The 23,346-nt window shown below is 44.6% G+C and overlaps 1 protein-coding gene and 1 pseudogene across 1 annotated transcript in view; one reads left to right on the top strand and one right to left on the bottom strand.

Annotated features, from left to right (window-relative positions):
- sspo (SCO-spondin) overlaps positions 1-23,346 on the top strand; it is an 86,728-nt gene that overhangs the window by 40,884 nt on the left and 22,498 nt on the right. Inside the window, exons 55-84 of the mRNA XM_052518237.1 lie at positions 1,498-1,689; positions 2,359-2,478; positions 2,691-2,820; positions 3,082-3,207; positions 3,486-3,811; positions 3,964-4,134; positions 4,344-4,596; positions 4,701-4,747; positions 4,888-5,058; positions 6,525-6,659; positions 7,285-7,421; positions 7,567-7,661; positions 7,818-7,867; positions 8,037-8,207; positions 12,396-12,475; positions 12,680-12,849; positions 13,097-13,143; positions 13,273-13,473; positions 13,788-13,958; positions 14,195-14,392; positions 14,569-14,668; positions 14,767-14,987; positions 15,218-15,376; positions 18,976-19,142; positions 19,761-19,900; positions 21,493-21,713; positions 21,818-21,853; positions 22,043-22,207; positions 22,644-22,856; positions 23,099-23,266. Coding sequence (XP_052374197.1) covers positions 1,498-1,689; positions 2,359-2,478; positions 2,691-2,820; positions 3,082-3,207; positions 3,486-3,811; positions 3,964-4,134; positions 4,344-4,596; positions 4,701-4,747; positions 4,888-5,058; positions 6,525-6,659; positions 7,285-7,421; positions 7,567-7,661; positions 7,818-7,867; positions 8,037-8,207; positions 12,396-12,475; positions 12,680-12,849; positions 13,097-13,143; positions 13,273-13,473; positions 13,788-13,958; positions 14,195-14,392; positions 14,569-14,668; positions 14,767-14,987; positions 15,218-15,376; positions 18,976-19,142; positions 19,761-19,900; positions 21,493-21,713; positions 21,818-21,853; positions 22,043-22,207; positions 22,644-22,856; positions 23,099-23,266 — 4,581 coding nt within the window. The remainder of the gene's footprint in view (positions 1-1,497; positions 1,690-2,358; positions 2,479-2,690; positions 2,821-3,081; positions 3,208-3,485; positions 3,812-3,963; positions 4,135-4,343; positions 4,597-4,700; positions 4,748-4,887; positions 5,059-6,524; positions 6,660-7,284; positions 7,422-7,566; positions 7,662-7,817; positions 7,868-8,036; positions 8,208-12,395; positions 12,476-12,679; positions 12,850-13,096; positions 13,144-13,272; positions 13,474-13,787; positions 13,959-14,194; positions 14,393-14,568; positions 14,669-14,766; positions 14,988-15,217; positions 15,377-18,975; positions 19,143-19,760; positions 19,901-21,492; positions 21,714-21,817; positions 21,854-22,042; positions 22,208-22,643; positions 22,857-23,098; positions 23,267-23,346) is intronic.
- On the bottom strand, positions 10,055-12,222 carry LOC118371670 (E3 ubiquitin-protein ligase TRIM35-like; annotated as a pseudogene).

The raw sequence follows: 23,346 nt of genomic DNA, 5'->3' as shown, positions 1-23,346 counted from the left end.
TTCGTCTGTGCCTTCCTCTATTTTGACTGTTTTCGTCTGTGCCTTCCCTTATTTTGACTGTTTTCGTCTGTGCCTTCCCTTATTTTGACTGTTTTCGTCTGTGCCTTCCTCTATTTTGACTGTTTTCGTCTGTGCCTTCCCTTATTTTGACTGTTTTCATCTGTGCCTTCCCTTATTATGACTGTTTTCGTCTGTTCCTTCCCTTATTTTGACTGTTTTTGTCTGTGCCTTCCTCTATTTTGACTGTTTTCGTCTGTGCCTTCCCTTATTCTGACTGTTTTCGTCTGTGCCTTCCTCTATTTTGACTGTTTTCGTCTGTGCCTTCCTCTATTTTGACTTTTGTCTGTGCCTTCCTCTATTTTGACTGTTTTCGTCTGTGCCTTCCTCTATTTTGACTGTTTTCGTCTGTGCCTTCCTCTATTTTGACTGTTTTCGTCTGTGCCTTCCCTTATTCTGACTGTTAACATCTGTTTTTGCCTTCCCTTATTTTGACTGTTTTTATTTTGACTGTTTTCGTCTGTGCCTTCCCTTATTTTGACCGTTTTCGTCTGTGCCTTCCCTTATTTTGACTGTTTTTGTCTGTGCCTTCCTCTATTTTGACTGTTTTCTTCTGTGCCTTCCCTTATTCTGACTGTTAACATCTGTGCCTTCCCTTATTTTGACTGTTTTCGTCTGTTCCTTCCCTTATTTTGACTGTTTTCGTCTGTGCCTTCCCTTATTTTGACCGTTTTCGTCTGTGCCTTCCTCTATTTTGACTGTTTTCGTCTGTGCCTTCCTCTATTTTGACTGTTTTCGTCTGTGCCTTCCCTTATTTTGACTGTTTTCATCTGTGCCTTCCCTTATTTTGACTGTTTTCATCTGTGCCTTCCCTTATTTTGACTGTTTTCTTCTGTGCCTTCCCTTATTTTGACTGTTTTCGTCTGTGCCTTCCTCTATTTTGACTGTTTTCGTCTGTGCCTTCCCTTATTTTGACTGTTTTCGTCTGTGCCTTCCCTTATTTTGACTGTTTTCGTCTGTGCCTTCCCTTATTTTGACTGTTTTCTTCTGTGCCTTCCCTTATTTTGACTGTTTTCGTCTGTGCCTTCCCTTATTTTGACTGTTTTCGTCTGTGCCTTCCCTTATTTTGACTGTTTTCATCTGTGCCTTCCCTTATTTTTACTGTTTTCTTCTGTGCCTTCCCTTATTTTGACTGTTTTCGTCTGTGCCTTCCTCTATTTTGACTGTTTTCGTCTGTGCCTTCCTCTATTTTGACTGTTTTCGTCTGTGCCTTCCTCTATTATGACTGCCTCTTCTCAAGATCTGTGTCCGTTGTTGATTTCTTTCTCTCTCTTCTTGTCTCCCTACTCATTATTTCCCAGTCTCTCGTCTCTCTATCAGTTGCACTCTCCTTTGGTTTACACTAATGTGCTCTACCAAGCCCTGCTCATTCAAAGTTCCTCTGCTTCCTCCTTCTCTCCCTCGTCCCCCATCCCTGCATCTCTCGTCTCTCTCTCCCAGTGGACGGTCAGTGGTCAGAGTGGACGGGCTGGTCCCTGTGTGACACGCAGTGCGGGGGAGGGCTGAGGGGGAGGAACCGGACCTGCTCCAATCCTCCCCCTAAGAACAGGGGGCGTGACTGTGAGGGGATGAGACTGCAGACCCAGAGCTGTAACAGCCAGCCCTGTGGCCCCAACACGGACTCACAGACAGGTGAGCTGCAAATAAATAGGTTATGTTTTCGACTGTCCCCATAGGAGAACCCTTTTTGGTTCCAGATAGAACTCTTTTGGGTTCCATGTACTGTAGAACACTCTGTGGGAAATGGGTTCGACCTGGAACCAAAAGGGCTCTCCTATGGGGACAGCCAAAGAACCCTTATTGGTTCTAGATGGCACCTTTTTTCTAAGCGTGTACACGTGATCATGTTGTCTTATGGTTTGATCATGTTGTCTTATGGTTTGATCATGTTGTCTTATGGTTTGATCATGTTGTCTTATGGTTTGATCATGTTGTCTTATGGTTTGATCATGTTGTCTTATGGTTTGATCATGTTGTCTTATGGTTTGATCATGTTGTCTTATGGTTTGATCATGTTGTCTTATGGTTTGATCATGTTGTCTTATGGTTTGATCGTGTTGTCTTATGGTTTGATCGTGTTGTCTTATGGTTTGATCATGTTGTCTTATGGTTTGATCATGTTGTCTTATGGTTTGATCATGTTGTCTTATGGTTTGATCATGTTGTCTTGGACTATGGTATGTTTGTAACATACTATTAAAAAAAGATGGATTCTGTGTCACACAACTTAATGGGCAATAACCCATTAAACTGTTACTGGTAACAGTCAAGCTCTAATAATGTAAATTGCTTGCTGTCTAGGCTGTACTAAAGGCATGGTGGTGGTAAGAGAGGCTGACTGCCAGTCTGGTAGAGTGGAGCCATGTCCCCCCACCTGTTCACACCTACACTACCCCAACTGCACCTCCCAATGCGTCACAGGTATTACGTGGTGTATATGAAGTGTGTGTGTGTGTGTGTGTGTGTGTGTGTGTGTGTGTGTGTGTGTGTGTGTGTGTGTGTGTGTGTGTGTGTGTGTGTGTGTGTGTGTGTGTGTGTGTGTGTGTGTGTGTGTGTGTGTGTGTAAGCACGAGTGTGCACGCATTCCTGTGTGTGTCTGTCTGTAGTTAACTCTCTTCTGTCTCGCTACCCAGGTTGTCGTTGTCCGGCTGGTTTGTTTCTACAGGATGGCCGGTGTGTGAATGCCAGTCAGTGTGGGTGCCACTGGGAGGGACTGCCACTGCAGCCTGGACAAGTGATCAGCAAGGACAACTGCAGCACATGGTGAGAGGCACACACACACACACACACACACACACACACACACACACACACACACACACACACACACACACACACACACACACACACACACACACACACACACACACACACACACACACACACACACACACACACACACACACACTACAAGCCTGCCTACATCCCACATCATTCCTTTACAATAATCGTGTTTAACATATTGTCATTTCATGCCATGTCATGTTGCTACATGTTCTCCCTCTTCTTCTCTCTCTCTACCAGTGTGTGTGAAGATGGACGTGTCTCATGTGACAACTCCAGCTGTGTGGCCAGCTGTGATTGGTCAGCCTGGTCCTCCTGGACATCATGTGACAGCTCCTGTGGGGTTGGAATACAGCAGCGCTATAGGTAGGTTCACCTCACCAGCATCCCACCAACAGTGACACATATAAACCATTGTGTGGCTCATCATGTGTCTCTGATGGCTTTCTGTCCCCTGTTCCCTGTCCGTTATCCCCTTTCATCTGTCCCCTATCCCCATCCCCCATTCTCTGTCCCCATCCCCTGTCCCTTATCCTCTATCCTCTGTCCCCTGTCCCCTGTCCTCTATGCTCTATAATCCTTTCCCTATCCTCTGTCACCTGTCTTCTGTCCTCTATCCACCGTCTCCCTGTCCCCTCCCCCAGGTCCCCTGTGAGCCCAGCAGGAGTGGCGAGAGTCGATCCCTGTCCTGGGGACTCCTCAGAGGCTCGTCAGTGCTTCACCCCCTGTCGCCCTGGTAAGGATGAGGCGGTGTGGGGGAAGTGGACGGCCTGGTCAGAGTGCAGCAAGACCTGTTTCCACCACGTGGACGAGGTGGGGCTGAGAAGGAGGTTCCGCACCTGTAACATACCCACCAACACACACAGCTACACACGCACCAACACACCCAGCTACACCCGCACCAACACACACACAGACTGTGAGGGGGACGCAGAGGATCAGGAGCCCTGTAACACCGTGCACTGCCCAGGTACATCCTCTATACACACACCTTATGTTCTGTCCTTCATCCACCATTTTCCTTTCACCCATTCTGTAGTCACAGATCTGTGTAGATGAACGGAAGGATGGAACTTTACACTATTGAGATACACCCCCCTATTGTCTCCCCCTCCTCCCCAGTGAATGGCGGCTGGTCGGAGTGGTCCCCATGGTCCCTGTGCTCGTCAGAGTGTGACTCGGGGGCTCAGACCAGAGATCGCTTCTGCAGTTCTCCTCCTCCACAGCACGGGGGCAGCACCTGCCCAGGGCCTCACATCCAGACCCGAGACTGCAACTCCCACCCCTGTTCAGGTAACGAACTGGAATCATACACACATTCTGGAATTCATCATAACAATGCTTTTACTACTAGTGCACCTAGTTCTACCTGGTCAGGTAAACAGTAACGTATTCACGCCAAGTTTACTACATATTATCTGTGGGATTTAAAGTGGTCAAATCATTTGACAGATTAAATCGCATCGCATTGGTGTGTGTCCCACTATCTGTGTGGCATATAGGAGTGTGTCCAGAGGGCATGGCCTACATGAGCAAGGAGCAGTGCCAGGCTCACGGTGGTGCGTGCCCACGCGTGTGTATGGACATGACAACACAGGTGGAGTGTGCCACGGAGTGTTACGACGGATGCTACTGTGTCCTGGGTCTCTACCTACTCAACAGCACTTGTGTGCCCCTCACCCAGTGCCCATGCTACCACCATGGAGAGATGTACCCAGGAGGAGCTAGTGTGAAACTGGACGACTGCAACAACTGGTACTCCCATCGAAGAATATAAACATCATGTTATTGAAAAGGAAAGAAATATGAAAAAGCATCGTATAGGACTCTGTCTATGCATCCTTTCCTTTTGTCCTTAGCACATGCCATAATGGAGAGATGGTGTGTGGAACAGCACCCTGCGCTGGTGAGTGTGGTCCAATGCAGACAGATCAAATATGCAAATATGTTCACTCAGTGTTCCTCAGTGCAGCCCTGGACGGCAGCACCCCAAACAATCAAGAGAGACTGTCAACCTCTCCCTCTCTCTCTGTCTCTCTTTCTCAGTGGACTGTGGCTGGAGCAGCTGGACCCAGTGGAGCGCCTGCAGCAGGACGTGTGACGTGGGCGTGAGGAGGAAGTACCGCTCGGGGACCAATCCACCGGCTGCGTTCGGGGGGCGTGTCTGCAGGGGCGACAGGGTGGGGATGGACACTTGCAGTCTGGAGCCCTGTCAGGGTAGGGGAGGTGACAGACAGACACCATCATTACACTCCTACAATAGGCTGGTTCATTTCATTGGCTTCAACAGGTGGTCTCTTGGTCATTACAATATAAATCCCACATGGGTTATGAGTAGGAATGACAAACAGTAGATCTATACCCCACATGGGCTATGAGTAGGAATGACAAACAGTAGATCTACATCCCACATGGGTTATGAGTAGGAATGACAAACAGTAGATCTACATCCCACATGGGTTATGAGTAGGAATGACAAACAGTAGATCTACATCCCACATGGGTTATGAGTAGGAATGACAAACAGTAGATCTACATCCCACATGGGTTATGAGTAGGAATGACAAACAGTAGATCTATATCTCCCATGGGCTATGAGTAGGAATGACAAACAGTAGATCTATATCCCACAGGGGTTATGAGTAGGAATGACAAACAGTAGATCTATATCCCACATGGGCTATGAGTAGGAATGACAAACAGTAGATCTACATCCCACATGGGTTATGAGTAGGAATGACAAACAGTAGATCTATATCCCACATGGGCTATGAGTAGGAATGACAAACAGTATATCTACATCCCACATGGGTTATGAGTAGGAATGACAAACAGTAGATCTATATCCCATCCAAACACATGGGCTTATGAGTAGGAATGACAAACAGTATATCTATATCCCACATGGCTATGAGTAGTAGATCTCATCCATGGGCTATGATCTATATCCCACATGGGCTATGAGTAGGAATGACAAACAGTAGATCTATATCCCACATGGGCAAACAGTATGGGCTATGTAGGAATGACAAACAGTAGATCTACATCCCACATGGGTTATGAGTAGGAATGACAAACAGTAGATCTATATCCCACATGGGTTATGAGTAGGAATGACAAACAGTAGATCTACATCCCACATGGGTTATGAGTAGGAATGACAAACAGTAGATCTACATCCCACATGGGTTATGAGTAGGAATGACAAACAGTAGATCTATATCCCACATGGGCTATGAGTAGGAATGACAAACAGTATATCTACATCCCACATGGGTTATGAGTAGGAATGACAAACAGTAGATCTACATCCCACATGGGTTATGAGTAGGAATGACAAACAGTATATCTACATCCCACATGGGCTATGAGTAGGAATGACAAACAGTAGATCTATATCCCACATGGGCTATGAGTAGGAATGACAAACAGTAGATCTATATCCCACATTGTTTATGACGGTGATGGTACAACAGAAGGAATTCAGAGAGATAATGTGAACATTGCATATTTGGCCACAGGTCCAGATACCTATACTTTTTCTGGAAATGTCTCACCCACAATGTCTACATCAATGTGTGTGTGTGTGTGTGTGTGTGTGTGTGTGTGTGTGTGTGTGTGTGTGTGTGTGTGTGTGTGTGTGTGTGTGTGTGTGTGTGTGCGCGCGCGTGCGCCTATGCCAGGTGTGAAGGAGCCATGGAGTGCATGGTCAGAGTGTTCGGTGACGTGTGGAGGGGGGTACAGGAACAGGACACGGGGGCCCCAGAGAACCCATGGTACTGCCCAGCAGTTCTCTGCCTGTAACCTGCAGCCCTGTGGTGAGTACATAGAGAGAGGGAGGGAGGTAGCAGGCTCTGATCTCCCACTCTGACTTACAGTATGACCATGTCTTGTGACCTTTGAGGATGTTATATTTTGATATTCATGTATTACTTTCTCGCTGACACCGAGTACAGTATCTCTCTCTGAAGCAGACGAGGCCACCTTGAATACCCTTATTGATTCACGATCATAGATAGGCATACCAAAAAGACCTACAGACACACTAACAAGCTCCAGAAGCAACTATATACTGGAACTATGCTGTTAAAATCTACGCAGCTATGCAATGGTCTTTCACACTTGATCTGTGGGAACAGGTAGCCTAGTGGTTAGAGCGTTGAAGCGAAAGGTTGCTGGTTCGAATACCCGAGCCGACATGATGAAAAATCTGTCGACGTGCCCTTGACGAAGGCACTTAACCCTATTGTGCCTGGGACGCCGGACTACTATGGCTGACCCTGCAAAACATCCCATTTCACTGTGACAATACACCATTTTTTTTGCTGAGCTTCTTTTTTGATGTTCCTATGAGTTTTGGCTTCACCTCAAATTGCATGGATTGATTGATTGATTGATTGATTGATTGATTGATGCGTTGTCGTCTCATCCGCCCTGTGTTAGGTGATGGGACGGGCTGTCCTGGGGGACAGGTGTGGACGGTGTGTGTGAAGGGGCCGGTTACCTGCTCTGACATCAGTATGGATTATGAGAGGAATTGTACACCGGGCTGTCAGTGTCCACACGGCACTGTCCTGCAGGTCTGTCTGTCTATGCTCACACACACACACACACACACACTGGACTTGAACATGGATCTTCTGCGTGCCACAAAACGGTGTTACCCCACTGAGCTAAAGCCTGGGCAATAGGTCAAGGAGCAAACTGACCGTTCTGTTTCCTTAGGATGGCAAGTGTGTGTGGGTGTCTCAGTGTCGCTGTGATGTGGATGGGGAGCAGTATGAACCTGGTGATGTCGTACCCAGGGACTGCAACAACTGGTATTGGTGCTATACAGTAGTATACAGTAGTATACAGTAGTATACAATAGTATAGCATCACATAGTATGTACGTGATATTATTTAATTGAATTAAACCTGAATAGAGCTCTCGGAAACAAATAGTCCTCTGACTGTTTCTCTCCTCTCCCTCACAGCACATGTTATTCTGGGAGGCTGGCAAACTGCACTCAACTCAACTGTAATGGTGAGTGGGGCATTGGCTTACTAAAAAGTAGAGAGAAGTAGGAGAAAACCACAAGGGGGTAATTGGTTTTGATACAGAATTGTTATTTCTCGCAATTTGCTTTATATTTGGTTACTGTTGCGGTCCATAGCTTGAACCAAAACCTAACAATAACCACCCCCTCTCACAGTGGACGGTCAGTGGTCTTCCTGGACCCCCTGGGGTCAGTGTTCAGTGAGGTGTGGACCAGGTCTCCAGTCCCGCTATAGGTTCTGTTCTAGTCCCCAGCAGTCTGGGAGTGGTCTGCCCTGTATCGGACCCGACCACCAAGACCAGCTGTGTATGACTGCTCCCTGTGATCGTGAGTAATGCCCTGATGGAGGGATCTTTGTATATCTTTATTTGGATAGTCCGGATTTTTCATCTGTAAATGTTTTACAGATGGTCATACAATCAACAAACCATCTGTTGATAAGCAACTGCTTGTTAAGGTTACAGTTAGGGTTAGTTTTAGAATAAGGGTTAGGGTTAAGTTTAGGGTTAGGGTTAGGGTTAGGATAAGGGTTAAAGGTTAAGTTTAGGGTTAGGGTTAGGATAAGGGTTAAAGGATAAGGGTTAAAGGTTAAGTTTAGGGTTAGGGTTAGGATAAGGGTTAAAGGATAAGGGTTACGTTTAGGGTTAGGATAAGGGTTAGGGTTAAGTTTAGGGTTAGGATAAGGGTTAGGGTTAAGTTTAGGGTTAGGATAAGGGTTAGGGTTAAGTTTAGGGTTAGGATAAGGGTTAGGGGTTTAGTAGATAGTTTGAGGATAAGGATGTTCTACAGGGTGTTAGAGCTGTATCATTTGAGGTGCTGGATTTTACATTTTATTAGATTCAGTTTTTGCAAGTTGAAGCATTAGGTTACTGATGTGTTGTGTCAGTCTTTGGCTGGGGGACAGATGGACTATCTAGAGGAGAGGGGACAGATTGGCAGAATCTAACACTGACCACTGTCCAATAAATGTGTTTGTGTGTGTGTGTGCGTGTGTGTGTGTGTGTGTATGTTGGCGTACCCTCCAAAATTGAAAATTAGTCAAAACATATGTTTTTATTAAATGTGATCTTCATGACAGAATTTTATAATTAGATGAAATAAATACATTTGAGGTGCTGGATTTTAAATTTTTTTATGGATTACATCTACCACACAACCATTTTTGTTCCACTATTGCAGTAGAATCATAACTTGATTGAGCAGCTTAGTACTGTTCCACTGTTACAGATAGAGGTGGTATCAGCTCTAACTATGCTGTTCCACTGTTACAGACTTTGGTTTAGCCTGTGTTGTGTCATGCTGTCGTTACAGGTAATGGTGGCTGGTTCCACTGTTACAGATAGAGTGGTAGCAACTGGACAGACTGCAGCTCTAACTATGTCATGTTACAGTGGGGGTGGTATCAGCTCTAACTATGCTGTTCCACTGTTACAGATTGAGGTGGTATCAGCTCTAACAGTTCCAGAGGGATAGAGGGGTATCAGCTCTACTATGCTGTTCCACTGTTACAGATAGAGGTGGTATCAGCTCTAACTATGCACCACTGTTACAGATAGAGGTGGTATCCTGCAACTATGCTGTTCCACTGTTACAGATACGCAATCAGCTCTAATGTGTTTGTTACAGATAGTGGTGGTATCAGCTCTGTGTTCCACTGTGATAGTGGTATCAGCTGCTGTTCCACTGTTACAGATAGAGGTGGTATCAGCTCTAACTATGCTGTTCCACTGTTACAGATAGAGGTGGTATCAGCTCTAATTTGCTGTTCCAAAGATTGTAAAATTACTGTCAGAAGAGGTGGTATCATATGTTTTTATTAAATCAGCTCTAACTATCTTCCACTGTTACAGATAGAGGTTTATAATTAGACTGTTAAGATAAATATCAGCTTATTTTTCCACTGTTACAGATAGAGGTGGTACATTACCTATGCTGTTCAAACAGATAGAGGTGGTATCAGCTCTATATTGTTCCACTGGAATGACAGCTCAATGGAATTTACTGTTCCACTGTTACAGATACTGTTCCACTGTTACAGATAGAGGTGGTATCAGCTCTAACTATGCTGTTCCACTGTTACAGATAGAGGTGGTATCAGCTCTAACTATGCTGTTCCACTGTTACAGATAGAGGTGGTATCCACTGTTACAGATAGCTCTAACTATGCTGTTCCACTGTTACAGATAGAGGTGGTATCAGCTCTAACTATGCTGTTCCACTGTTACAGATAGAGGTGGTATCAGCTCTAACTATGCTGTTCCACTGTTACAGATAGAGGTGGTATCAGCTCTAACTATGCTGTTCCACTGTTACAGATAGAGGTGGTATCAGCTCTAACTATGCTGTTCCACTGTTACAGATAGAGGTGGTATCAGCTCTAACTATGCTGTTCCACTGTTACAGATAGAGGTGGTATCAGCTCTAACTATGCTGTTCCACTGTTACAGATAGAGGTGGTATCAGCTCTAACTATGCTGTTCCACTGTTACAGATAGAGGTGGTATCAGCTCTAACTATGCTGTTCCACTGTTACAGATAGAGGTGGTATCAGCTCTAACTATGCTGTTCCACTGTTACAGATAGAGGTGGTATCAGCTCTAACTATGCTGTTCCACTGTTACAGATAGAGGTGGTATCAGCTCTAACTATGCTGTTCCACTGTTACAGATAGAGGTGGTATCAGCTCTAACTATGCTGTTCCACTACAACAGAAACTTTCTCTGGTAAAATCCTCAGATGCTTTCTACAAAAGCAGGGAAAGAGTCTCTTGGTGAAAGTGTGTGTAAACGTGTGTAGGTGGGTGTTAGTAACAGGGTCAGAGAATGACAGCTTTCCTCTTTCCCAGTCCAGCTGCACTCTGATCCTCTGTGGTCTCAGTCTATTTGAGAGAGGGACGCTTTGATCCGATGAGGAGCGAGCTTTAAATACTCCTTTGTTATTATCTAAACGCCAGTGTCCTCTCGTTGAGGCAGTGGCCCCCTTCCACTCTGTGACCACACCAACAGACCATAAAATACTGTCCCCAACCTCAACGTCCCAGCTGTGTGTCCCTGAGTTAAAGCCGTCAGAACCCAGAACCGATCGGTACTTATCAAATCTCTCTGGGTTGTCAGGAAGCTGCGGTGTCTCCGTACTATGTCTCAAACTAATCAGGTTGTTAGACAGGATGAGATGGGGGTGAACAGTGTTGGGGTCGAGAATAACAGGAGTGAACTGAACAATCTCCTGCATCTTCTCCCAGACTCTGAACTGCAGGTTGCCCAGGTGTTTGGCCACGTCTATCAGAGCTCCTGAAACCCTCTCTGGGTCCGTTGGTGTGCACTCCAGGGCTCTTTGCTTTATAGCCTGGTAACTCCGTATAAACACAATGTCTTCCCCTCTCAGCTCCACCTCTACGTCTCTGATTGTGTCTGAAAGGGATGATATCTCTCTGCTCATCTCTTAAATTTTCCTCTTCATCAGCCGGCTCTTCCTCTCCTCTTCCTCCTTCAGTGCATCAATCCTGACTACCCGTTCATCTCTTAAGAACAAGTGAAGTGCTTTAAATTCCTCCATAATCTGTTTCTCTGTGTGCTGGGCCTGGCTTCTGATATGCTGTTCTGTTTTATCGCAAGTTAGTTTCACTGCGTCAAAGACCTTCAGCTTCTCCTGTAAGACCTTCAGCACAGACTTGAGTTCCTTCTTGTAGTCCTGTGCAGCCTCATCCGCAGGACAGAACTTATGGTTTGCGTGTTTTCTAGAAGTCTGACACACCACACATGCAGGCTGTTTATCCTCGAGACAGAAGAGCTTGAGTTTCTCACCGTGCAGACTGCAGACCACCTCAGACCCCGCTGAAGCTCCACCCTCCTCTTTCTGACGTCTCTCCTGTAAGAAGGCTTCACACAGGTTTCTCAGAGCCAGGTTTACAGTGAGCTGCTCCTGAGCTGAATCTTTTCCTGCATACGGGACATTCATTCACTTCTCTTTGTCTCCAATATTCCTGTAGGCATTCATGACAGTAGCTGTGGTTACATGACAGGATAACAGGATCCGTGAAGATGTCACAGCACACAGGACAGCAGAGATCCTCCTCTGGGAGAGATGATTTAGCAGCCATTTACTCTCACACTCCTCTGGAATAGCCTCTGACCAGATATGTTTACTTTCACTTTCTTAGAATGAAGAGTGAAGTCAACAGCGTTACTTAGAAAGTCTCCCCTACCATACACTCTTCTGTTATCCTCTTCAGACTTTCTATTTAGAACACGTATATTATTCAACAGCACTGAAAGTTTCTTTTCCACACCAAATGAGGGATCCAGGGATAACTGCTGCTGTTGTTCTGGATTTCCTCATTCAGGACCGTTTCCTTTCTGGATTCGTCTTTGGTTGTTCTGTGGTGGTTGGCATTCCAGCTAATGTACAGTACCGCCATCTAGTGGACTGGAATGTGGAGAAAAAGAGAAAGAGACTGTGTTTCTGTATGTATGTGTGTGTGTATGTTTATATGACTGACACTGTGTCTGTTTTCAGTTGCGCCTTGCTCTCAAGTCCCTGGCACAGTGTTCAGTAGCTGTGGCCCCTCGTGTCCTCGCTCCTGTGATGACCTGTCTGTGAGTGTCACAAATTGTTTCTATATACATTATCTAAACACACAGCTTCTGGCTCTGTCAATAAGACGTGTAGGTACTTGGCTGACTCCTTTGTCAACTTTGTAAGAGGATGAGTATGATGATGGTGATGAGGGTGGTGATGCTAATTATGGCAGCATACCCCCCCACCCCATATCCCTCTATACCCCCTGCCACACTGTGCAGCACTGTGACTGGCTCTGTGAGGCGGGGTGTTACTGCACGGAGGGCAAGGTGCTGTCTTCCGACGGGAGGTCCTGTGTGGAGAGAGAGGAGTGCCCCTGTCTGGACCTCAACACCGGCTTGAGGTTGTACCCTGGAGAGAGCACCACTGCCCCCGACGGCTGCAACAACTGGTGAGAGAGAGGAGAGGAGGGGGAAAGATGGGGAGGAGGGGAGAGAGAAGAGAGGAGGGGGAAAGATGGGGAGGAGGGGAGAGAGAAGAGAGGAGGAGAAGCTTAGTCACGTTGTCTTTTGACATGTGCATATTAAACCTTCAATGGTGCGACATAGATTGAGCTGGGCTTAAAGTAGTGGTGGTGTGGGTGCGTGCCTGCTGGCTTGAGTTTGTGCATGTTGTTATTAATATCATTTGTGTTTCAGTACCTGCGAAGGAGGGAGGCTCAACTGCACCAGTGACCCATGTCCAGGTAAGTAATATGTGCAGTCTGAATACCCATTTTCCAATCACATTCAATACAGTATATCAACAAAAGCATATGGACTCACATGCATGTCTGATCCATCCTGATTCTTCCCCCCTCTCCCCTGGTGGACAGTGTCAGGTGGGTGGTGTGAGTGGTCTGGCTGGATCTCCTGCTCTAAGACATGTGGGGCAGAGTGGGTGTCCAGATATCGCAGCTGTGGCTGTCCAGAGCCCAAGGCGGGAGGAGCCCCCTGCCAGGGGGAACAGGAAGTACATGGTGGGGTGGGGGCACAGATCCAGAGACAACCCTGCCCTGTGGTCACCTTCTGCCCAGGTAACAACATAGTAATCACTTTAAAGGGTTTGTGACTTACAGGTAGACAACATTATAGTATGAGGTTAGTGTAATTACATGGATTCTGCCTTCTTTACCTCCTCCTGTCTCACCTTTCCTTTCTGTTCCTCTCCCTCTCTCACCCCACTTGTCGATTCGGGCCTCTCCCCCTCTTTTGTCTTTTATTTCCACCCCCTCTCTTTCCATCTCTCCCACTTTCTCCTTGTCTCTCTTTTCATCTCTCCCCCTCTCTCTCCCACTCTCTCCTTGTCTCTCTTTCACTCTCTCCCCCTCTCCCTCTCTCTCTCCATCAGTCCATGGTTCGTGGAGCCTGTGGTCGGGCTGGTCAGAGTGTGATGGCTGTGAGGGGGTGTCTGTGAGGACCAGGGAGTGTAACAGTCCTCCTGCCAGGTTCGGGGGTCTGCCCTGCCACGGGGAGAGCCGGCAGAGCCGCGGCTGCCAAGACAACATCACCATCTGCTCAGGTTAGCTGATGACATCATGGGTGACATTTTGCCTGTGCCAAAGTGCGGACATGTTACAAAAATGTCATTTCAAGTACTTGTCATGACACATGATTCAAAATGACTTGGGGATATTATGATTGGATTGAATTTCACGCATATCTTGCAGTAGTAAGTAATATGGTTACCTTTCTCTGTTTACTACCAGTTGTTGAGTTGTGACCTCGTATTTTTCCCATGATGCTCCTCTCTCTCAGAATGTGGTGGCGTGCAGGTGGACTGGCCATGTGGGAAGCCCTGTCCACGCTCCTGCTCTGATCTCCATGGCGACACAGAGTGTCTGGACACGGCGGAGTGCAGTATGACCTGTGGTTGCCCGGGTGATCTCGTGCTACAGGATGGCCAGTGTGTGGAAAAGGAGGAATGTCGCTGTAAATACCACAACAGCACTACTGGTGAGACCAGTGGAGAACACTTACCTAGACAACATGCTTTTAACACAACTTAATTGGCAATTACTGTCCTACTGCTGCTGTTGTTTGTCTCAACTCCTAATGCTATGCTAAGCTGCAGCGAGGTCAGCAAATATATATATATATCTCTCTCTCTCTCTCTTTCGCTCTCCATCCAGGTGGGCTAGACTCTAGTAACACCTCATGGGCATGGCCTGGTAGGTCAGATTGGCAGTTCGCAAATCCAGGAGAGACCATCATCGCTGATTGTAAAAACTGGTACAGTACACAACATCATGTTTTCCCACCGGTAGCATAGCACATATTATCAATATTTATTTTTTAATGCAGTCTTATTTCTCTTCCCTATACCACAGCACCTGTGAGGCGGGTGTTCTCCACTGCCAATCAGTCCCTGGTTGCCATGTCGATGGCAGCTGGAGCCAATGGGGAGGCTGGTCAGAGTGCTCGGCCCCCTGCGGGGGTGGAGTCAAGCTCCGCATGCGTCAGTGTGATAACCCCGCCCCTCAGAGTGGTGGGAGGGGCTGTGCAGGCATGTCTGAACAGCAGAGAGAGTGCAACAACCACACCTGTACAGGTACACGCTGGGGCAGACTTGGTGGAAACATAACATGACATATCATCGTAGACTTCACCCACACAATGTTGAATGCTGATGATTTATGCATATCCTTTGAACAGATTGCATTACATACAACCCCCCAAGACATATTTCTGGACATACAGTAATGTACTTGATACTACTTTACTGCCTCCAAAACACCATGGTACCTGATGTCCCATCTCTGGTGTTGTGCCCCCATCCAGATTCTGTCCTCTGGCCGACCTGGTCCCCCTGGTCCTCCTGGTCTGTGTGCTCAGTGAGCTGTGGAGGAGGGGAACAGTCTCGTACCCGTCTCTGCAGCTTCCCGCCCTGCTCTGGCATGAGGAGGCAGAGCAAGACGTGTAACACCCAGGTCTGTCTCGGTGAGTACATGTAGATGTTACATGTGTTCCTGTGTTGTACAGTTGGTAAGAGCATGGTCGTGTGGTGCTTGTAACGCCAGGGGTGTGGGTTCGATTCCCGAAAAAGAGCAGACCGTGAGATAAAGTACAGTTCAAATTCCCTTGCTGCAGCTACCACTGGCACACAGTGTCAGAATCCGTATCCCTTCAGAGTCCATGTACCTGTAGTAGATAGCTAGGTGTTTTATGCAATAAGGTGCGCAGGGGCGCAGCCAATCAGATAGCACTGTGCCATTTAGACACACCCCTGATGACTACCCACTGTAGGGCTGCAGGGCCTTGCATGGTGTCAAGGTAGTCAAAAATAGTGCTCTATATACGGAATAGGATGCCATTCTAGATGCACCAGCGCGAGGTGCCAGAATGAAGGTTAGTAGTCACACCAGGAAATGCAGCGTTGAAGTGAATGAACTCAGCGGCGGTCGATCTTCTTTTTTCACTCTGGCTTCCCCTTCCGTCTCCTCATTGAGGTTATTTTTGGTTCGCTGTGACGTTAGTATGAGTGATAGTCCTCTGAGAATGCAGCCTCTCGTTCCAGCTCGGACTGAGTAAGAGTCAGTCTGTTGAATGGGAAAAGATTTACTGCCGGACCAATAGAACAATTCTCTCCACATTTGCAGTAGTAGTGGTGGAAATAGTAGTGATATTACTAATAGTAGTAACTATAGCCAAGGTGGAAGTAGTAGTGATATTACTAATAGTAGTAACTATAGCCAAGGTGGAAGTAGTAGTGATATTACTAATAGTAGTAACTATAGCCAAGGTGGAAGTAGTAGTGATATTACTAATAGTAGTAACTATAGCCAAGGTGGAAATAGTAGTGATATTACTAATAGTAGTAACTATAGCCAAGGTGGAAGTAGTAGTGATATTACTAATAGTAGTAACTATAGCCAAGGTGGAAGTAGTAGTGATATTACTAATAGTAGTAACTATAGCCAAGGTGGAAGTAGTAGTGATATTACTAATAGTAGTAACTATAGCCAAGGTGGAAGTAGTAGTGATATTACTAATAGTAGTAACTATAGCCAAGGTGGAAGTAGTAGTGATATTACTAATAGTAGTAACTATAGCCAAGGTGGAAGTAGTAGTGATATTACTAATAGTAGTAACTATAGCCAAGGTGGAAGTAGTAGTGGTATTAACAATAGTAGTAACTATAGCCAAGGTGGAAGTAGTAGTGGTATTACTAATAGTAGTAACTATAGCCAAGGTGGAAGTAGTAGTGATATTACTAATAGTAGTAACTATAGCCAAGGTGGAAGTAGTAGTGGTATTACTAATAGTAGTAACTATAGCCAAGGTGGAAGTAGTAGTGATATTACTAATAGTAGTAACTATAGCCAAGGTGGAAGTAGTAGTGGTATTACTAATAGTAATAACTATAGCCAAGGTGGAAGTAGTAGTGATATTACTAATAGTAGTAACTATAGCCAAGGTGGAAGTAGTAGTGGTATTACTAATAGTAGTAACTATAGCCAAGGTGGAAGTAGTAGTGGTATTACTAATAGTAGTAACTATAGCCAAGGTGGAAGTAGTAGTGGTATTACTAATAGTAGTAACTATAGCCAAGGTGGAAGTAGTAGTGATATTACTAATAGTAGTAACTATAGCCAAGGTGGAAGTAGTAGTGGTATTACTAATAGTAGTAACTATAGCCAAGGTGGAAGTAGTAGTGATATTACTAATAGTAGTAACTATAGCCAAGGTGGAAGTAGTAGTGGTATTACTAATAGTAGTAACTATAGCCAAGGTGGAAGTAGTAGTGATATTACTAATAGTAGTAACTATAGCCAAGGTGGAAGTAGTAGTGGTATTACTAATAGTAGTAACTATAGCCAAGGTGGAAGTAGTAGTGATATTACTAATAGTAGTAACTATAGCCAAGGTGGAAGTAGTAGTGGTATTACTAATAGTAGTAACTATAGCCAAGGTGGAAGTAGTAGTGGTATTACTAATAGTAGTAACTATAGCCAAGGTGGAAGTAGTAGTGATATTACTAATAGTAGTAACTATAGCCAAGGTGGAAGTAGTAGTGGTATTACTAATAGTAATAACTATAGCCAAGGTGGAAGTAGTAGTGATATTACTAATAGTAGTAACTATAGCCAAGGTGGAAGTAGTAGTGGTATTACTAATAGTAGTAACTATAGCCAAGGTGGAAGTAGTAGTGGTATTACTAATAGTAGTAACTATAGCCAAGGTGGAAGTAGTAGTGGTATTACTAATAGTAGTAACTATAGCCAAGGTGGAAGTAGTAGTGATATTACTAATAGTAGTAACTATAGCCAAGGTGGAAGTAGTAGTGGTATTAACAATAGTAGTAACTATAGCCAAGGTGGAAATAGTAGTGGTATTACTAATAGTAGTAACTATAGCCAAGGTGGAAGTAGTAGTGATATTACTAATAGTAGTAACTATAGCCAAGGTGGAAGTAGTAGTGATATTACTAATAGTAGTAACTATAGCCAAGGTGGAAGTAGTAGTGGTATTACTAATAGTAGTAACTATAGCCAAGGTGGAAGTAGTAGTGATATTACTAATAGTAGTAACTATAGCCAAGGTGGAAGTAGTAGTGATATTACTAATAGTAGTAACTATAGCCAAGGTGGAAGTAGTAGTGGTATTACTAATAGTAGTAACTATAGCCAAGGTGGAAGTAGTAGTGGTATTACTAATAGTAGTAACTATAGCCAAGGTGGAAGTAGTAGTGGTATTACTAATAGTAGTAACTATAGCCAAGGTGGAAGTAGTAGCGATATTACTAATAGTAGTAACTATAGCCAAGGTGGAAGTAGTAGTGATATTACTAATAGTAGTAACTATAGCCAAGGTGGAAGTAGTAGTGATATTACTAATAGTAGTAACTATAGCCAAGGTGGAAGTAGTAGTGATATTACTAATAGTAGTAACTATAGCCAAGGTGGAAGTAGTAGTGATATTACTAATAGTAGTAACTATAGCCAAGGTGGAAGTAGTAGTGGTATTACTAATAGTAGTAACTATAGCCAAGGTGGAAGTAGTAGTGATATTACTAATAGTAGTAACTATAGCCAAGGTGGAAGTAGTAGTGGTATTACTAATAGTAGTAACTATAGCCAAGGTGGAAGTAGTAGTGATATTACTAATAGTAGTAACTATAGCCAAGGTGGAAGTAGTAGTGATATTACTAATAGTAGTAACTATAGCCAAGGTGGAAGTAGTAGTGATATTACTAATAGTAGTAACTATAGCCAAGGTGGAAGTAGTAGTGATATTACTAATAGTAGTAACTATAGCCAAGGTGGAAGTAGTAGTGATATTACTAATAGTAGTAACTATAGCCAAGGTGGAAGTAGTAGTGATATTACTAATAGTAGTAACTATAGCCAAGTGGAAGTAGAGCTACTAGACAGAAGTAGTTGATGTAGTATCAGTAGCAATTATTCATTCTGTATTTTAGAAATATCCTTTTTATACTATATGCAAGTATTTGACAGTGAAACTCACACTCTATGCACACAATTTGATAATTGCTCTCCTGTCTGCCCATCTCACCCAAACCCCTGCCTTGGTATCAGAGGTGGGTTGCCCTCCGGGTCGTCTGTACAGGGAGTGTGAGAGGGGCGAGGGATGCCCCTTCAGTTGTGCCCAGGTCAGCGGGCGAGAGGGCTGCTACTCTGAAGGCTGCGAGGAGGGGTGCCACTGCCCCCTGCAGACCTTCCAGCACAACAGAGCCTGTGTACAGGTCAGTTACAGTGGTTAATTAATGTGTATTTCAGATTAATGAAAGGTTACTTCTTTAGAATTTCAGATGAATAAACAGTTATTTCAAGCGTATTCCGAATGAATGAAAACTTTACGTTAGTGTATTTTAGATAAGTAAAAGGTTATAACAAGTGTATTCCACATGAATAAACAGTTACTTCATATGTATTCCACACGAATAAGCAGTTCATTCATATGTATTCCACATGAATAAACAGTTACTTCTTATGTATTCCACATGAATAAACAGTTACTTCTTATGTATTCCACATGAATTAACAGTTAATTCATATTTATTCCACATGAATAAACAGTTACTTCTTATGTATTCCACATGAATAAACAGTTACTTCATATGTATTCCACATGAATAAACAGTTACTTCATATGTATTCCACATGAATAAACAGTTACTTCTTATGTATTCCACATGAATAAACAGTTACTTCTTATGTATTCCACATGAATAAACAGTTACTTCATATGTATTCCACATGAATAAACAGTTACTTATTATGTATTCCACGTGAATAAACAGTTACTTAATGTGTATTGAATAAGGGAGCTAGTAAACCAAAGCACTGTGTTTCATGTTTAGGAGTGCCCCTGCCTGGTGGACAAGGAGCTCTTGACCTCACTACAGAATGTGTCTGTGACCCCATTGTTGGCCCACCATAACCTAACCCAGGGGGATGAGTTCCAGTCTGGGGAAACGTTCATACAAGACTGCAGTGTCTGGTGGGTGAGAGATACACCACATCACACAAATAAGCACATATGTTCTTTAAAAGCTGTTTATTGAATTTAGAGTGCACTCTTACTCCCACATGAGGTGCTATAAATGTGTAGTTTACAATATAGCTTGAATCATTGTGGCACACAATGGGGCTGAGAGGTATACTGTGTAGCATAGAATGTAAATCTGTTATCATCAGTGGTATCAACCTCCAATGGGACTGAGAGGTATACTGTGTAGCATAGAATGTAAATCTGTTATCATCAGTGGTATCAACCTCTAATGGGATTGAGAGGTATACTGTGTAACATAGAATGTAAATCTGTTATCATCAGTGGTATCAACCTCTAATGGGATTGAGAGGTATACTGTGTAACATAGAATGTAAATCTGTTATCATCAGTGGTATCAACCTCCAATGGGACTGAGAGGTATACTGTGTAACATAGAATGTAAATCTGTTGTCATCAGTGATATCAACCTCTAATGGGATTGAGAGGTATACTGTGTAACATAGAATGTAAATCTGTTGTCATCAGTGATATCAACCTCCAATGGGATTGAGAGGTATACTGTGTAACATAGAATGTAAATCTGTTATAAACTGTGGCATCAACCTCCTGTGGTACACAATCTGTACTCTTATTTCTCCTTACTTGACTAAGACCAGGACGCGGTGGAAATGTTGTCACATCTGCTCACTAATCAAGCACACGTCTGTGAGCGGTTATCCTTTCTGTATATACTGTATGTATATACAATATACAGTGCCTTCGGAAAGTATTCGCACCCCTTGTCTTCTTCAACATTTTGTTGTGGTACAGCCTGAATTCAAAATGGATTCAATGTATGTTTTTCTCACCCATCTACACACAATACTCCATAATGACAAAGTTAAAACATGTTTTTAGAATATTTGCAAATTTATTTAAAATGAAATACATAAATATCTAATTTACATAAGTATTCACACCCCTGAGTCAATACATGTTAGAATCAACTTTTGGCAGCGATTACAGCTGTGAGTCTTTCTGGGTAAGGCTCTAAGAGCTTTCCACACCTGGATTGTACAATATTTTTGGTCTTGCCATAGATTGTTTTAAGTCAAAACTGTAACTAGACCACTCAGGAACATTCAATGTCATCTTTGTGGTTGAATCTGAGTTTGAAATTCACTGCTCAACTGAGGGACCTTACAATTACCTGTATGTGTGGGGTACAGAGATGAGGTAGTCATTCAAAAATCATGTTAAACACTATTATTGTACACAGAGTGAGTCCATGCAAGTTATTGTGTAACTTGTTTATCACATTTTTACTCTTGAACTTATTTAGGCTTGCCATGAAAGGGTTGAATACTTATTGACATTTCATTTTTTCATTTTTTTATTCATTTGCAAAAGATTCTAAAAACATAGTTCTACTTTGACATTATGGGGACATTATGTGTTGGCCAGTGAAACACAATCTCAATTTAATCCAGTTTAAATTCAGACTAACACAACAAAATGTGGAAAGGGTCAAGGGGTATATATATATATAGTTGAACTATTCACAGCCTAAGTTATTTTCTGACCCTCCTGTCTGCCTGTAGCGGGTGCCAACATGGTTTGTGGAACTGTTCCTTGGAACCGTGTCCCGTAGACGGGGGTCTGTCCCCCTGGGGCCCTTGGAGCCCCTGCTCCCTGTCCTGTGGGGGCCTGGGCCTGAAAACCCGCAACCGAGCCTGCAGCCACCCGGCACCGGCTTACGGGGGACGAGAATGCCTGGGGCCCCAGCAAGAGAGCACCTACTGCCAGGCTACGGACTGCCCAGGTACTGAACTGTACTCTCCAGGAATGTAATAGCATCAGGTACGCAATAAACTAAAATATGACGTTACCTATTATGTTTTGTAATCCTTGTATAATCCTTTACAGTGATCATCGGCCCAACAGAAGAGCCCTCTCTACCAGGTAACACACCACAGGGCTTCCTTACCCTAGAGACCTCTTTCTCACTTTTGAGGCTCCCCACTCTCTCTCACTTCTTACTTCCTCACTGTACATGTTCTATCTTCAGTATGAACTATTGTGTTCTATGAACATGTTAATTGTACAATAAAGACTGGCTGAGGCTCAGTTGATCTCCCTCCCTCCCTGTAGATGAGGATGCAGGCTTCTCTCAGTGGTCGTCGTGGACCTCCTGCTCTCGGTCGTGTAGCGATTCCCTGACACCGGCCCTCAAGTCCCGTCAGAGGCGGTGTGTCAGACCCCCCTGCTCAGGGGACACCCGTCAGGAGAAGGCCTGCAACCTGTCCCAGTGTCCTGGTAATGTCCCCTTTCTTCCCCAACCCCATATCCTAATGTCCAGCTACTGTTCCCTTAGCTCTAATGCAGTAGTCCCATGTGTATTTTCTGTCGGGTTGAATGTGTCCTTTTTCAGTACAGTAGGGAAGTGAAAAAATACAAACATTTTAAGCATGGGTCAGTGGAGGCTGCTGACGGGGAGGACAGCTCATAATAATGGCTGGAAGGGAGCGAATGGAATGTCACGTATTTAATACCATTTCACTGATAGCACTCCAGTCTTTACCATGAGCCCGTTCTCCCCAATTAAGGTGCCACCAACCTCCTGTGGCATAGATGTATAATGTAAACCCTGCTGCAGGCCTCAGTGCTCCTTCTTCATCTCCTTCATGTCAGTACTGTCCCTTATTTTGAAATACCACAGTCCTCACTATCGTGTATGTCTATCTGTTACCAGACGGTGGTGGGGTGTGTGTAGGGGACGACTGCGCCCAGAGGAACTGCACGTGGATGGAGTGGGGCGAGTGGGCGGCGTGCTCGCGCTCCTGCGGCGTGGGTCAGCAGCAGAGGTTACGCACCTTCCTGACCCCCGGGGTCAACGGTTCCTGGTGTGAAGACATACTGGGGGGTAACCTGGAGAATCGCTTCTGTAACATAAAGGCCTGTCGAGGTTGGTGCACTGACACTGTAATAGACACAGCTACTCTGGATGCTGTTTGCATTTGGGATTTTGTACTGTCCACTAAATGCCATTCTAAACTAATTTAATCTGATATGAATGTGTGGAAATGAATCACTTCTTAATAGCCACTGATATATCTGAAAACATTTGATAGATAAGCACGGGGCGTAGGGCTGATTTTGTTCCCCAGTGTGGAGGCATAGTTAAAGGACCCTCTCTTTGTGTGTCAGTGGACGGAGGCTGGTCTCGCTGGAGCCCCTGGTCTCTCTGTGACAAGCGCTGTGGGGGCGGGCGCTCCATCCGAACCCGCTCTTGCTTCAGCCCCCCGCCCAAAAATGGCGGGCGCAAGTGTGAGGGAGAGAAGAACCAGGTGAAACCCTGCAACACCAAACCCTGTGGTAAGACCGATATCTCTATCTCTATCTCTATCTCTCTGCTCTATCTGCTCTCTCTTTCTCTTTCTTTCTCTGCTCTCTCT

Source organism: Oncorhynchus keta, chromosome 4, assembly GCF_023373465.1.
Source record: "Oncorhynchus keta strain PuntledgeMale-10-30-2019 chromosome 4, Oket_V2, whole genome shotgun sequence".
Taxonomy (NCBI): Eukaryota; Metazoa; Chordata; class Actinopteri; order Salmoniformes; family Salmonidae; genus Oncorhynchus; species Oncorhynchus keta.
The sequence above is the reverse complement of the archived record's forward strand: the minus strand, read 5'-3'. Positions and strand labels throughout refer to the sequence as shown.